Raw genomic sequence first — 14,951 nt, forward strand, 5'->3', positions numbered from 1 at the left:
GAGGGCGAGGGCCGCAGAGTGAGAGGTCAGAGGTCAGAGGGGATCCTCACCACCGAGCGGCGTCCCCGTCCCCCGAGTTGAATCTCTGGGTCAACTCAGCCGACTCTCACATGTCTGCCCCTAGAGACTGATGTTCACGGTAAACGCATTCGATCTGGAGCGCGCGAGGGTTTTGATAACGTTAGCGGAAGGATTTAAGTGACAACATCCGGTTTTGCAAAGTTAGCGGAAAGAACCACGTGAAACAACATCCGTTTATCAAAATAAGATGTCGACAAATCATACACTAACATATAAAAGTAAACAATGAACTGATGTTGTATCTTTATAGATAGTTTCTGAGATTTAGCTTAAATTATGCTAACATTAAAAATGTTTACTGTACCAAGGAAGAGTTTATAAAAATTAGTCAGTCTTTTGTATGTTAAGAAAAGTCCTGTATATAGATTTCCCCAAGAGTTCCAGGAAATGAATGATGCAGATGTGTTCCATACATATCTGAAATCCCCTACAATAGCAATCAAACAATTTTAATGTATCAATTAGGACATTTTTCAAAGTAAAAGTTCTAAATGTTTAAAGAAATCGGTAATTTCTTTAATGTTTGAGTTGCTTTATATATGTATTTCCTCATAGTCCTAGGCAATAATGCTACACAATAAATAGAATGCTTCAATCAACACCGTGATCGGTGATTGGTATTATCGGATCGGCAGATACTGATTTCAGTGATCGGTGATCGGTATTATCGGTGATCGGCAGATACTGATTTCAGTGATCGTGATCGGTATTATCGGTGATCGGCAGATACTGATTTCAGTGATCGGTGATCGGCACCAAAACCTGATCGGTGCATCTCTAGAAACCAACAAATGTTTTGATTGGCCACATCAAGTGCAACATGCACATGCTCAAGGTATGTTTTCTCTTCAAATATGTTTAAACTCAATACAGTAACTTCTGAAGAGTTCTCTGTTGTGAATGTTTTGCAGTTCATGAAGGCAAACAGGCATAAGATTGTATATTGTCAAATTATTTATCAGTAATACAGTAAAAATGATGGGAAAACTTTGCAAGTCGATTTATAGTGTGTCAGGGTTTTTCCTGCAGAGAAAATTTGGACGCGCGCCTAAGCCGTTTTCCCGAGCGCCTATGACAAATCCCGAGCGCCTAAGGCAAAAAAAAGTCTGCGTTGAAAAAACAAAAAATAACTGTGTTCATCAGGTTCATGTCAGCGAATATGTTCTCAATAGTATGTTTCAAGGAGGTGTGCTCACCTGTGTGCGTGTATCACGGCAGAGCGGCCAGCTGCTGATCACGCACTCAATAGCTCGACTGCATGAATAGAAGGTGCTCGCGTAGCGCGCAAAAAATTTTTTTGGGACCACCCAAGACCCATTTTGACCCAGGAAAAAGTACGCCCCTAAATTTTCTGCTTGCGCCCCTAACATTTTAAGTTAGGAGCGACTGTGCTCCTAGTTAAAAAAGTTAGTCTGGAGCCCTGCCACATCATGTAGAACCAGGTCTAGGTAGTCCACTTCATGTAGAACCAGGTCTAGGTAGTCCACTTCATGTAGAACCAGGTCTAGGTAGTCCACATCATGTAGAACCAGGTCTAGGTAGTCCACATCATGTAGAACCAGGTCTAGGTAGTCCACATCATGTAGAACCAGGTCTAGGTAGTCCACTTCATGTAGAACCAGGTCTAGGTAGTCCACATCATGTAGAACCAGGTCTAGGTATTCCACATCATGTAGAACCAGGTCTAGGTAGTCTACATCATGTAGAACCAGGTCTAGGTAGTCCACATCATGTAGAACCAGGTCTAGGTAGTCTACATCATGTAGAACCAGGTATAGGTAGTCCACATCATGTAGAACCAGGTCTAGGTAGTCTACATCATGTAGAACCAGGTCTAGGTAGTCTACATCATGTAGAACCAGGTATAGGTAGTCCACATCATGTAGAACCAGGTCTAGGTAGTCCACATCATGTAGAACCAGGTCTAGGTAGTCCACTTCATGTAGAACCAGGTCTAGGTAGTCCACATCATGTAGAACCAGGTCTAGGTAGTCCACATCATGTAGAACCAGGTCTAGGTAGTCCACATCATGTAGAACCAGGTCTAGGTAGTCCACATCATGTAGAACCAGGTCTAGGTAGTCCACTTCATGTAGAACCAGGTCTAGGTAGTCCACTTCATGTAGAACCAGGTCTAGGTAGTCCACATCATGTAGAACCAGGTCTAGGTAATCCACATCATGTAGAACCAGGTCTAGGTAGTCCACATCATGTAGAACCAGGTCTAGGTAGTCCACTTCATGTAGAACCAGGTCTAGGTAGTCCACATCATGTAGAACCAGGTCTAGGTATTCCACATCATGTAGAACCAGGTCTAGGTAGTCTACATCATGTAGAACCAGGTCTAGGTAGTCCACATCATGTAGAACCAGGTCTAGGTAGTCTACATCATGTAGAACCAGGTATAGGTAGTCCACATCATGTAGAACCAGGTCTAGGTAGTCCACATCATGTAGAACCAGGTCTAGGTAGTCTACATCATGTAGAACCAGGTATAGGTAGTCCACATCATGTAGAACCAGGTCTAGGTAGTCCACATCATGTAGAACCAGGTCTAGGTAGTCCACTTCATGTAGAACCAGGTCTAGGTAGTCCACATCATGTAGAACCAGGTCTAGGTAGTCCACATCATGTAGAACCAGGTCTAGGTAGTCCACATCATGTAGAACCAGGTCTAGGTAGTCCACATCATGTAGAACCAGGTCTAGGTAGTCCACTTCATGTAGAACCAGGTCTAGGTAGTCCACATCATGTAGAACCAGGTCTAGGTAGTCCACATCATGTAGAACCAGGTCTAGGTAGTCCACTTCATGTAGAACCAGGTCTAGGTAGTCCACATCATGTAGAACCAGGTCTAGGTAGTCCACATCATGTAGAACCAGGTCTAGGTAGTCCACATCATGTAGAACCAGGTCTAGGTAGTCCACATCATGTAGAACCAGGTCTAGGTAGTCCACATCATGTAGAACCAGGTCTAGGTAGTCCACATCATGTAGAACCAGGTCTAGGTAGTCCACTTCATGTAGAACCAGGTCTAGGTAGTCCACATCATGTAGAACCAGGTCTAGGTATTCCACATCATGTAGAACCAGGTCTAGGTAGTCCACATCATGTAGAACCAGGTCTAGGTAGTCCACTTCATGTAGAACCAGGTCTAGGTAGTCCACTTCATGTAGAACCAGGTCTAGGTAGTCCACATCATGTAGAACCAGGTCTAGGTAGTCCACTTCATGTAGAACCAGGTCTAGGTAGTCCACATCATGTAGAACCAGGTCTAGGTAGTCCACATCATGTAGAACCAGGTCTAGGTAGTCCACATCATGTAGAACCAGGTCTAGGTAGTCCACATCATGTAGAACCAGGTCTAGGTAGTCCACATCATGTAGAACCAGGTCTAGGTAGTCCACTTCATGTAGAACCAGGTCTAGGTAGTCCACTTCATGTAGAACCAGGTCTAGGTAGTCCACATCATGTAGAACCAGGTCTAGGTAGTCCACTTCATGTAGAACCAGGTCTAGGTAGTCCACATCATGTAGAACCAGGTCTAGGTAGTCCACATCATGTAGAACCAGGTCTAGGTAGTCCACATCATGTAGAACCAGGTCTAGGTAGTCCACATCATGTAGAACCAGGTCTAGGTAGTCCACATCATGTAGAACCAGGTCTAGGTAGTCCACATCATGTAGAACCAGGTCTAGGTAGTCCACTTCATGTAGAACCAGGTCTAGGTAGTCCACATCATGTAGAACCAGGTCTAGGTATTCCACATCATGTAGAACCAGGTCTAGGTAGTCTACATCATGTAGAACCAGGTCTAGGTAGTCCACATCATGTAGAACCAGGTCTAGGTAGTCTACATCATGTAGAACCAGGTATAGGTAGTCCACATCATGTAGAACCAGGTCTAGGTATTCCACATCATGTAGAACCAGGTCTAGGTAGTCTACATCATGTAGAACCAGGTATAGGTAGTCCACATCATGTAGAACCAGGTCTAGGTAGTCCACTTCATGTAGAACCAGGTCTAGGTAGTCCACATCATGTAGAACCAGGTCTAGGTAGTCCACATCATGTAGAACCAGGTCTAGGTAGTCTACATCATGTAGAACCAGGTATAGGTAGTCCACATCATGTAGAACCAGGTCTAGGTATTCCACATCATGTAGAACCAGGTCTAGGTAGTCTACATCATGTAGAACCAGGTATAGGTAGTCCACATCATGTAGAACCAGGTCTAGGTAGTCCACATCATGTAGAACCAGGTCTAGGTAGTCCACTTCATGTAGAACCAGGTCTAGGTAGTCCACATCATGTAGAACCAGGTCTAGGTAGTCCACATCATGTAGAACCAGGTCTAGGTAGTCCACATCATGTAGAACCAGGTCTAGGTAGTCCACATCATGTAGAACCAGGTCTAGGTAGTCCACATCATGTAGAACCAGGTCTAGGTATTCCACATCATGTAGAACCAGGTCTAGGTAGTCCACATCATGTAGAACCAGGTCTAGGTAGTCCACTTCATGTAGAACCAGGTCTAGGTAGTCCACATCATGTAGAACCAGGTCTAGGTAGTCCACATCATGTAGAACCAGGTCTAGGTAGTCCACATCATGTAGAACCAGGTCTAGGTAGTCCACATCATGTAGAACCAGGTCTAGGTAGTCCACATCATGTAGAACCAGGTCTAGGTAGTCCACTTCATGTAGAACCAGGTCTAGGTAGTCCACATCATGTAGAACCAGGTCTAGGTAGTCCACATCATGTAGAACCAGGTCTAGGTAGTCCACATCATGTAGAACCAGGTCTAGGTAGTCCACTTCATGTAGAACCAGGTCTAGGTAGTCCACATCACGGTCTTGTCTCGTTCCAGGGTTACTTTGGTAAAGGCGTCCTGTCCAGAGCGAGACCGGACCACAGCGTCTCTGACCAATGGGAACGTGAGTCCCCCCCCCCCCCCCCCCGTGACCTCATCATCAGTCTAGTCCAATCAGCACTGGTCATAAAGCCGCTCTCTGGTTTTGTTTCAGAACACGAAGGTTTGTTCCTACCTGTCGTCTCACAGTCCAGGTGAGTGACATCACATCCTGTCTGTCCACACCATGACATCACATCCGGTCTGTCCACACGATGACATCATCTCTGCTTTGTGTCACATAAAAACCTCTCCCCCTCCACTTCCTGCTGCAGGTATGAAGAGCTCCTCAGGTGGGCGGGTTCCGCTCTCTCTGCTCAGGGATTGGACGAAGACGCTGTCAATCAAACCCTGCTCGACCTCGCTCGGCCCGTAGAGATGGAGGATGTGAGGAGGGAGGGGAGTGGAGGGGAGGAGCCGGGACCGAATGGGGGAGCCAGTCCCCAAACAAAGAGTCCGGGGTCAGAGGTCGAGCCAGAGGCCAAGAGAAGCCGCAGGTATTTATCATAAATTACATTTATATATATTTTCGGGAGATAAATCAAATTGTTCTTACATTTTATTGTTGTTCAGAGGAGTCTGACAAAGTTAACGTTTCAGGTCGAGCCCCCAAAACCACGACCAAGACCCTGATCCTGATCCCAGCGGCGACCCGGGATCTGATGTAGACCCTGAACTCAACTCAGACTCTGACTCTGATCCTGGTCCCTTGGTTCCCGGGCCTGGTTTTGTCCTTGTGGTCTCTGACAGTGAGGTGAGTCTTTAAACGTCTTTGTTAGTTGTTACCTTGACTTCGACCACTCAGACCACAAAGTGAGTTGTGTGTGTTGTGTCTGCAGGTGTGTGGGGGGGTCAAGGAGATCCGGCGGACTCCTTTCTCTCTCACAGAGTACCTGCAACTCAGTCTGGAGGAGGTAACGCACCAATGCGCCCACCTGTGTTTCAGCTGGCTTCTGTCTATAAACACTACATTACCCATGAGCCTCGGCTGCTGACGGATTCAGATGGCAATCTGGTTGTATCTCTGAATGGTTGAAGGTTGTTAAAGGGTCCGTCTGTAAACTGTTCAGTAGTCAGATGGTCAATCACCTGAACACCTAGGGGGCGTGGCCTCTTCAGCAGCTGTCTGTTTGCACCGACAGGCCTTCTTCCTGGTCTACAGTCTGGGCTGCCTGTCTGTCTACCTGAACCAGGTACCTGGCTGAGTCAATAAATAAACCAATAAAACTTCCTGTTAAATTTATTTTTATTTTTTTTATGACATCACCGCATGCTCTATTGTGATTGGACAGGAGCCGCAGTCGATCCTCCAGCTGTGGAGGGAGTTTTGCTCCATGAGGCCCGACTTCGTCAGCTCCTTCGCCGCCTATCAGCACTGTCGGAGCAGGGGGTGGGTCCCTAAAGGAGGGGGCGGGGCCAAGTACGGCGTGGACCTCAGTAAGACACACACACACACTTTGATACAGTTTTCCTGTAAGAGTTAGAAACCAGTATGAAGCTGGGACCAGTTCACACAAGATTGACAGCTGTCAATCATCAGGGCACAGGAGGCGGAGCCTGAAAATACACTATTTACATGATTCTCTTTTCTGTGTGTTTTCAGTGTTGTATAGGAAAGGACCCCCTTTCTACCACGCCAGGTAACACACACACACACACACATCACACACATGCATGCATGCATGCATGCAAAAATATATTTCGAGACGATCTCATTGTCTCCTGTTCCTGTAGTTATTCGGTTGTGATTGAGCGGGTTGATGATGCGTTCAAGGGCTCGCCGTTGCGTCCGTTCTCGTGGCGTTCTCTGGCGGCTCACAGCAGGATCACCTCCAACGTCTCGAAGGTAAACGAGTCGCGGGACGTCTTATCGGTTTGAGATTTAGATTCTGGTGTTTCATTTCTTTCCGCTCGCTTCACAGGAGCTGATGTTGTGTTACATCATCTTCCCGGCCGACCTATCAGAAGCTGAGCTGGACTCGCCCGTCTGTCTGAGCAGACTGAAGGTTCAGGTAGATGACATGAAGCTACATTATTAAATAGTTGATCGACAGAAAGATAACGGTGCCTGTGAAGTAGTAGTTGTTCATTTACATTTTCTGTCGGACATTTTCTTTTTTTATCGGACAAAAGAGGAAACGGAATGAGTGAAAAAATGTTTTCTATGAACAGGAAGTGATCGTCAGCCGTTGGGTTTCCACCAAAGAGCGAGCGGAGCAGGAAGACATCTGATTGGCTGAGAAGAAACTGATGATGTCACCGTGTGATGTCCCGAAGAGACTGATGACATCAGCCAAAAGAGGATAAGATTATTTATTGTCATTGAAGAGTCTGAAACAAGACAACATCAAATGTTTGAGTGTCCCTGAACGCAGCACGAGTCCTCACAAGGACTTAAAGACCAGTGGAGGTGTGTGGAGCTCCTACAGGTTGTGTTTCTTGAACAATAAAAAATATTTTATAGAATCAAAGAACTTCCTGTCCTCTCTAATGTTCCAGTGATTCTCCTGAGGGTTAATTTACTTTTTTCTTTCATTCAAAAATGTAAATGTGCTCGATTGGAATAATGTGAAGATAATTGTGAGTTTAAATAATAAACACAGAAAGTTCAAATGGTGTATAATAGAAAGTGGTCATCTCAAAATAATTATTAACATGTTGCAGCCTGATTGTTATGGAAGTCTATTTCCACCACAGTGATGACAAAACAAAGATTCATAATGACTTAATATCTCAATTATTACATAGCATCAAATAATTATGACTTACTATTTTATTAGTATTACCAACATAATTATTACCCAGAATCTCAGATTTATGACTTAGTATCTCATAATTATTACTTAATATCTCAAGTATTAATCATTATTACTTATTAAGATAAGTATTACTCTCATCTCATATTTATAATTTGTACATAATTATTACTTACTATCTTTAGTATGACTTAGTATCATAATTATTACTTAGTATCTCATAATTATTACTTACGCTCTTATCGCTGTGGCGGAAGTGAGCTTCCTTTGACCGGATGCAGTCGGCCTTGAAGCTATCACTTTGTTATGATCTCGCGGGAGGAAGATCTCGCGATGATAGCGGAGTTCCTTGCAGCGCCATTTAGAGGAAGGTGCGTGTCGTCGCGAGGGCAAAGATTGAGAAGCGACTGTTAGCCGGCGGACTGCTCGTCAAAACCCCCCAAAGACGCTTTGTGTGCAGGTAAGACTACGCCGTGCCCCGGTACTCTGCCGGTACCGTTAAATACCGGGAACGTTAGACACCCGGAACATTAGCTAATGGATCGTTGCTTCACAGCCGTTGAAGCTAGCAGCTAGCTAGCTGTTAGCCGAACACTGCGCAGGCGTGTTGAGCTGATTTAGCCTCAGAGCCGAGCGACTCTTTGTCATGTGATTTCAGTTAAAGTATTAAAGTACTGCGAATAAATGAGGCTATTTGGATTGAGGTACTTTTAACTTTGGTCAAAGTATTATGAGTATCGATGTATTTCGAATACATGAGGCTATTTGTACTGTACTATTGACTTTAGTCAAAGTATTATGAGTATCAAAGTACTCTAAATACACGAGGCTATTTGTACTGTACTATTGACTAGTCAAAGTATTATGAATATTAAAGTACTCTATACTAATATATAGCGTCATATATTCTATTAACATAATTTAAAGAATCTTTATTTTTCCTCAAACTCGTGCCTGTTTCTTTATTTATTCTACATGTTTATATCATTTTGTGTGTTTCTGTATTTGTGTGTTTATATAACTTTTTGTGTTTGCGTATATAACTTTGTGTGTTTGTGTGTAGTCAAGCAGGACGATGGCTGACGACCTCGACATCGAGGCGATGCTGGAGGCTCCGTTCAGAAAGGTAAGACTCAACTGGTCTCTACTGGTCCTCATAGCTCAGATAGAACCACATCTGAACTGGTCTCTACTGGTCCTCATAGCTCAGATAGAACCACATCTGAACTGGTCTCTACTGGTTCTCATAGCCCACATAGAACCACATCTGAACGTGGTCCCGTCGGGTCTCTACTGGTCCTCATAGCTCAGAACCACGGCCCTTGAGTCTAGTCTCGATGTGAGTGACTTGCGGCTCCAGGTTTCTTCGGGGCCCTTCAGAGTCCCAGAACCAGCACAAGCTGAAGAATATCTGCACGGTGGAGTCCTGGATCTATATTAATATTGATATTGTTTTATTCCCTCAGTAAACATAGTAAACATGAGTTCATGTCTCAGTCTCTAGTTTTTAAATCTTCTTCTATACAGCATGATGTCATCATTTATACTTTATGGTCATTTAGAGTCAGACTATGAGGCAGGGGATGCTTTAGGGGCGGGGCTACAGGTGATTGACAGTAGTGTGACTGTTGCATCCTGCCTCCTCAGGAGGACCTAAAGAGCCAAAGCCCCGAGGCAACGGCACCAGAACCGGAGGAACGCACCAAGAGGTGAACGCGCCCGTCTCAATCCGCTCCCCCACAGCGCAGCAAGTTGATAAAGAGTTGATTTTAATGTCGCGCTCTGATTGGCTCACAGCGGGTCCGACAGGAAGAAGCGCAGCCGCGACCGGAAGCGCAGCCGCGACAAGAAGCGCAGCCGCAGCCGAGAGCGCAAGAGCAGCCGCAGCCGAGACACCAAGAGGAGGAGCCGCAGCCGAGAGCGCCGCAGCAGCCGAGAGAGGGGGGGGCGCTACCGAGACCACCACCAGAAGTGAGGAGGACTCCTTTACTTGTGTATAAACATTTATGTATTTACATTTATATTTCCCCGTCTGTGTTCCCAGCCGTAAACGGTCCAAGAGTAAGAGCCCCCCCGTCAGGAAGGAGAAGAGTCCACTCAGGTGAGTTCACCTCGGAATGCTCACGAGCCGCGGCTGAGCGTGGAGAAGTGTGTGACTCGTGTGTGTGTGTGTAACTCGTCTTTGTGTGTGTGACTCGTCTGTGTGTGTGTGACTCGTCTGTGTGTGTGTGTGTGTGACTCGTGTGTGTGACTCGTCTTTGTGTGTGTGTGTGTGACTCGTCTGTGTGTGTGACTCGTGCTGGTGTGTGTGTGTTACTCGTCTGTGTGTGTGTGTGTGTGACTCGTCTTTGTGTGTGACTCGTCTGTGTGTGTGTGACTCGTCTGTGTGTGTGTGACTCGTCTGTGTGTGTGTGTGTGACTCGTGTGTGTGACTCGTCTTTGTGTGTGTGTGTGTGTGACTCGTCTTTGTGTGTGTGTGTGTGTGACTCGTCTGTGTGTGTGTGTGTGACTCGTCTTTGTGTGTGTGTGCAGGCAGCCCGTAGATAACCTGAGTCCAGAGGAGCGCGACGCCCGCACGGTGTTCTGCATGCAGCTCGCCGCCCGGATACGACCCCGAGACCTGGAGGACTTCTTCTCCTCTGTTGGGAAGGTGAGCCCTTCACAATAAAAGCCCAAATTAAACCATTACAAATATATATATATATATATATATATAACTACCCTGGGATTGGACATTAGACGCTCTCCTATTGGTCGACACACGGCGAGTCGGTTTCACCTCCGTTCATCGGGTCCCAGAGGAGGAACGGCGTTTCCTCCCCGCCTTCCTGTTTTACTTCCTGTTCATTCTCTTTAGAATATGTGGGCGTGGCCTGTTTTGTGCATCGTCCAATGATTGAGCTCCGCTCTCCATGGTAACGAGCTCGTCGGTCGCCTCCCCCCTCAGGTGCGTGACGTGAGGATGATTTCCGACCGGAACTCCCGCAAGTCGAAGGGCATCGCCTACATCGAGTTCGTGGAGACCAACTCGGTTCCTCTGGCCATCGGGCTGACGGGGCAAAGGCTGCTGGCAGTTCCCATCATCGTGCAGGCCTCGCAGGTAAACGCACACACACACATGTAACGGTTTTTATATCACAATAAAAATAGCGTTTGAGTAAAGTGTGTGTGTGTGCGCGCAGGCGGAGAAGAACCGAGCAGCCGCCGCGGCCGCAGCCGCCAACAACCTGCAGAAGGGCTCATCGGGACCGATGAGGCTCTACGTCGGGTCACTGCACTTCAACATCACCGAGGAGATGCTGAGGGGCATCTTTGAGCCCTTTGGACGGGTACACACACACATACACACACATATATACACACACATATACATATACACACACACATATATACACATATACACACACACACATATATACACACACACATATATATACACACACATATATACACACACACATACACACACATATATATACACACACATATATACACACAAACATATACACACACACACGTATACACACACACATATACACACACACACACATATATATACACACACATATACACACACGCATATATACACACACATACATACAGATAAACACACAAACATACACGCATATATACATGTACACACACATATATATATATACACACACGCACACACATATATGTACACACATATATACATACACACACATGTACACGTATACACATACATACACACACGTATATACACGTACACACACATGTACACACACATATACAGGGTTTTTCCTGCATAGAGAAAATTTGGGCGCGCGCCTAAGCCGTTTTCCCGAGCGCCTAAGGCAAAAAAAAGTGCGATGGAAAAAATTAAAACTGTTCATCACGTCAGCGAATATGTTCTCAATAGTATGTTTCAAGTCGGCTACAGCCGAACCCTCGTTCTGTCGCGCGAGCCGAGAATTGTTGACGGGGGGGGGGGGGAGAGATTTCACCCTGTTATAGTAGGAGGGGAAACACTGGAGTTGATAAGCGTGTCTTCTTGTCTGATCAATACGCAACTGTGAGGTGCGCGACTTGACCGAGCGACCAGCTGCTGATCACTCAACAGCCCGACCTGCACGAATAGACGGTGCACCGAAGACCCATTTTGACCCAGGAAAAACCCTGATATATATATGTACACACATACATACACATGTACACACACACAGATGTAGGTGTGTGTGTGACGGTGTGTTTGTGTGACTGTGTGTGTGTCTCAGATTGAGAGCATCCAGCTGATGATGGACGGAGACACAGGAACCTCTAAAGGCTACGGCTTCATCACGGTACATCAACTACCCCTATTGATCATCTGATTCATGTTATTGATCATTGATTCATGTTATTGATCATCTGATTCATGTTATTGATCATTGATTCATATTATTGATCTTCTCTCGTATTTCAGTTAAAAGGTCAGCAAATATAAGAATATGTCTACATTTAGTGTAAAGAGTTTTAACGCGTCAGCTGAGACTCACTTCCTGTTGTATAACCTCCTCCTGTCTCACCTACTCACGTGACCCGCCTGCCTGTCTCACCTACTCACGTGACCCGCCTGTCTGTCTCACCTACTCACGTGACCCGCCTGTCTGTCTGTCTCACCTGATCACGTGACCCGCCTGTCTGTCTCACCTACTCACGTGACCCGCCTGTCTGTCTCACCTACTCACGTGACCCGCCTGTCTGTCTCACCTACTCACGTGACCCGCCTGTCTGTCTCACCTGCTCACGTGACCCGCCTGTCTCACCTACTCACGTGACCCGCCTGTCTGTCTCACCTACTCACGTGACCCGCCTGCCTGTCTCACCTACTCACGTGACCCGCCTGTCTCACCTACTCACGTGACCCGCCTGTCTGTCTCACCTACTCACGTGACCCGCCTGTCTCACCTACTCACGTGACCCGCCTGTCTCACCTACTTACGTGACCCGCCTGTCTGTCTCACCTACTCACGTGACCCGCCTGTCTGTCTCACCTGCTCACGTGACCCGCCTGTCTGTCTCACCTACTCACGTGACCCGCCTGTCTGTCTCACCTACTCACGTGACCCGCCTGTCTCACGTGACCCGCCTGTCTGTCTCACCTACTCACGTGACCCGCCTGTCTGTCTCACCTACTCACGTGACCCGCCTGTCTGTCTCACCTACTCACGTGACCCGCCTGTCTCACCTACTTACGTGACCCGCCTGTCTGTCTCACCTACTCACGTGACCCGCCTGTCTGTCTCACCTACTCACGTGACCCGCCTGTCTGTCTCACCTGCTCACGTGACCCGCCTGTCTGTCTCACCTACTCACGTGACCCGCCTGTCTGTCTGTCTCACCTACTCACGTGACCCGCCTGTCTGTCTCACCTGCTCACGTGACCCGCCTGTCTGTCTGTCTCACCTACTCACGTGACCCGCCTGTCTGTCTGTCTCACCTGCTCACGTGACCCGCCTGTCTGTCTCACCTACTCACGTGACCCGCCTGTCTGTCTCACCTACTCACGTGACCCGTCTGTCTGTCTCACCTACTCACGTGACCCGCCTGTCTGTCTCACCTACTCACGTGACCCGCCTGTCTCACCTACTCACGTGACCCGCCTGTCTGTCTCACCTAGTCTTCGACCTGCCTGTCTCACCTACTCATGTGACCCGTCTGTCTGACCAGTTTGCCGACGCCGAGTGCGCCAAGAAGGCTCTGGAGCAGCTGAACGGCTTCGAGCTGGCCGGCCGGCCCATGAAGGTCGGCAACGTGACGGAGCGCTCCGACGCCTTCTCCTCGTTCCTCGACAGCGACGAGCTGGAGCGCAGCGGCATCGACCTCGGCACCACCGGGCGGCTGCAGCTGATGGCGCGGCTCGCCGAGGGTGAGACGCCCAGCCGATGCACAAGCACCACAGACACCCACCTGCGGACAGCCACCCTCAATGTGTGTGTGTGTGTCCCCTGACCAGGTACTGGGCTCCAGATGCCTCCCGCCGCCCAGCAGGCTCTGCAGATGAGCGGCATGCTCGCCTTCGGCGCGATGGCCGCCGTGTCAGGTACGCTCGCCTGCACGCACACACACACCTGTGTAGATGACCTACGGGATGACGTGTGTGTGTGTAATGAGATTTAAATGTGTGTTTCAGCTGCTATGAATCCAACTCTCAACATGAACTCCAGCATGACTAATCTTCCCTCTCAGCCGCTCGCCACACACTGCTTCCAACTGTCCAACATGTTCAACCCCAAGTTGTGAGTACACCTGTATGTCTCTCCACCTGTCTGTGTGTGTGTGTGTGTTACAGGTTTATTGATGTTGTCTCTTGTGTGTTCCAGTGAGGACGTTCCCGGTTGGGAGATGGACATCCAGCATGACGTCATCGAGGAGTGTAACAAACACGGAGGCGTCGTCCACATCTACATCGACAAGAACTCTGCTGAGGTACACGTGACCTTTGACCTCACCGCGAAGGGAGGCAGCCAGTAGTGTGTGTGTGTTGTACTCTAATCTGTAACGTGCGACCTTTGACCTTTTCTTGTTTTCAGGGGAACGTTTACGTCAAGTGTCCGTCAATCCCCTCCGCCATGGCCGCGGTCAACGCTCTCCATGGACGCTACTTTGCTGGTAAGAGATTGTCTCGTTTAGCCCCGCCCCCTGTGTGCTGTGGACCAATCAGAGAGCAGCTGTGACGTCCCTCTTGTTGTTTCAGGTAAGATGATCACGGCTTCCTACGTCCCGTTGCCCACCTACCACAACCTGTTCCCGGAGTCCGCCGTCACCACGCAGCCGCTGGCCCCGCCCCCCCGAAGATGACTCGCCAACGATGAACTACCCTCGGATTGGACATTAGACTCTCTCCTATTGGTCGACACGGACGAGTCAGTTTCACCTCTGTTCATCAGGTCCGAGAGGAGGAATGGCGTTTCCTCCCCTCCTTCCTGTTTTACTTCCTGTTCATTCTCATTAGAATTTCTGGGCGTGGCCTGTTTTGTGTATCGTCCAATGATTGAGCTCTGTGAGCTGTGAGGAGGCCGGCTGATGGTGTCAGCCGATTGGTTGGTTTGAACCCGTTTGGTATTAAGGTGTTTTCTAAGAATTTGATTTTGTAAAATCCTTTATTAAATTTTATTTTGAAGTCACTGACAGCTGCCGTGTCCTCTTTTCTTTTTCTTAATTATGCTCACTGAGAATAC

At 47.7% G+C, this 14,951-nt stretch overlaps 2 protein-coding genes and 1 long non-coding RNA gene across 3 annotated transcripts in view; all 3 read left to right on the plus strand.

The window, feature by feature from the left end:
* The window catches only part of tsen2 (TSEN2 tRNA splicing endonuclease subunit), a 9,551-nt gene extending 1,973 nt beyond the window's left edge, over positions 1 to 7,578 (plus strand). Inside the window, exons 2-12 of the mRNA XM_056437983.1 lie at positions 4,952 to 5,018; positions 5,109 to 5,148; positions 5,269 to 5,490; positions 5,594 to 5,747; positions 5,833 to 5,907; positions 6,136 to 6,186; positions 6,286 to 6,430; positions 6,597 to 6,633; positions 6,728 to 6,839; positions 6,916 to 7,005; positions 7,166 to 7,578. Of these exons, the coding sequence (XP_056293958.1) occupies positions 4,952 to 5,018; positions 5,109 to 5,148; positions 5,269 to 5,490; positions 5,594 to 5,747; positions 5,833 to 5,907; positions 6,136 to 6,186; positions 6,286 to 6,430; positions 6,597 to 6,633; positions 6,728 to 6,839; positions 6,916 to 7,005; positions 7,166 to 7,225 (1,053 nt within the window). The 3' untranslated portion in view covers positions 7,226 to 7,578. The remainder of the gene's footprint in view (positions 1 to 4,951; positions 5,019 to 5,108; positions 5,149 to 5,268; positions 5,491 to 5,593; positions 5,748 to 5,832; positions 5,908 to 6,135; positions 6,187 to 6,285; positions 6,431 to 6,596; positions 6,634 to 6,727; positions 6,840 to 6,915; positions 7,006 to 7,165) is intronic.
* Positions 2,111 to 3,224, plus strand: LOC130208710 (uncharacterized). Its single transcript, XR_008834474.1, has 3 exons — positions 2,111 to 2,153; positions 2,184 to 2,579; positions 3,120 to 3,224. It is a non-coding gene; the product is annotated as an uncharacterized LOC130208710 (long non-coding RNA).
* A 522-nt stretch (positions 7,579 to 8,100) lies between the features above and the next one.
* On the plus strand, positions 8,101 to 14,903 carry LOC130208657 (RNA-binding protein 39-like). The gene is made up of 15 exons (XM_056437912.1): positions 8,101 to 8,209; positions 8,813 to 8,875; positions 9,397 to 9,458; positions 9,547 to 9,720; positions 9,794 to 9,850; positions 10,282 to 10,399; positions 10,697 to 10,849; positions 10,932 to 11,078; positions 12,006 to 12,071; positions 13,441 to 13,639; positions 13,727 to 13,813; positions 13,904 to 14,009; positions 14,094 to 14,199; positions 14,304 to 14,382; positions 14,468 to 14,903. Exons 2-15 carry the CDS (start codon positions 8,825 to 8,827, stop codon positions 14,569 to 14,571), a joined length of 1,509 nt encoding a protein of 502 aa, XP_056293887.1. The 5' UTR covers positions 8,101 to 8,209; positions 8,813 to 8,824; the 3' UTR covers positions 14,572 to 14,903.
* Positions 14,904 to 14,951: the final 48 nt, after the last annotated feature.

Source organism: Pseudoliparis swirei, chromosome 18 (assembly GCF_029220125.1).
Source record: "Pseudoliparis swirei isolate HS2019 ecotype Mariana Trench chromosome 18, NWPU_hadal_v1, whole genome shotgun sequence".
Taxonomy (NCBI): domain Eukaryota; kingdom Metazoa; phylum Chordata; class Actinopteri; order Perciformes; family Liparidae; genus Pseudoliparis; species Pseudoliparis swirei.

Coding starts and splice junctions, on each gene's coding strand:
- LOC130208657 (XM_056437912.1), top strand. CDS start 8,825: ATGGCTGACGACCTCGACATCGAGGCGATGCTGGAGGCTCCGTTCAGA. Junction 8,876..9,396: donor TGGAGGCTCCGTTCAGAAAG/GTAAGACTCAAC, acceptor CTGCCTCCTCAG/GAGGACCTAAAGAGCCAAAG. Junction 9,851..10,281: donor AAGGAGAAGAGTCCACTCAG/GTGAGTTCACCT, acceptor GTGTGTGTGCAG/GCAGCCCGTAGATAACCTGA.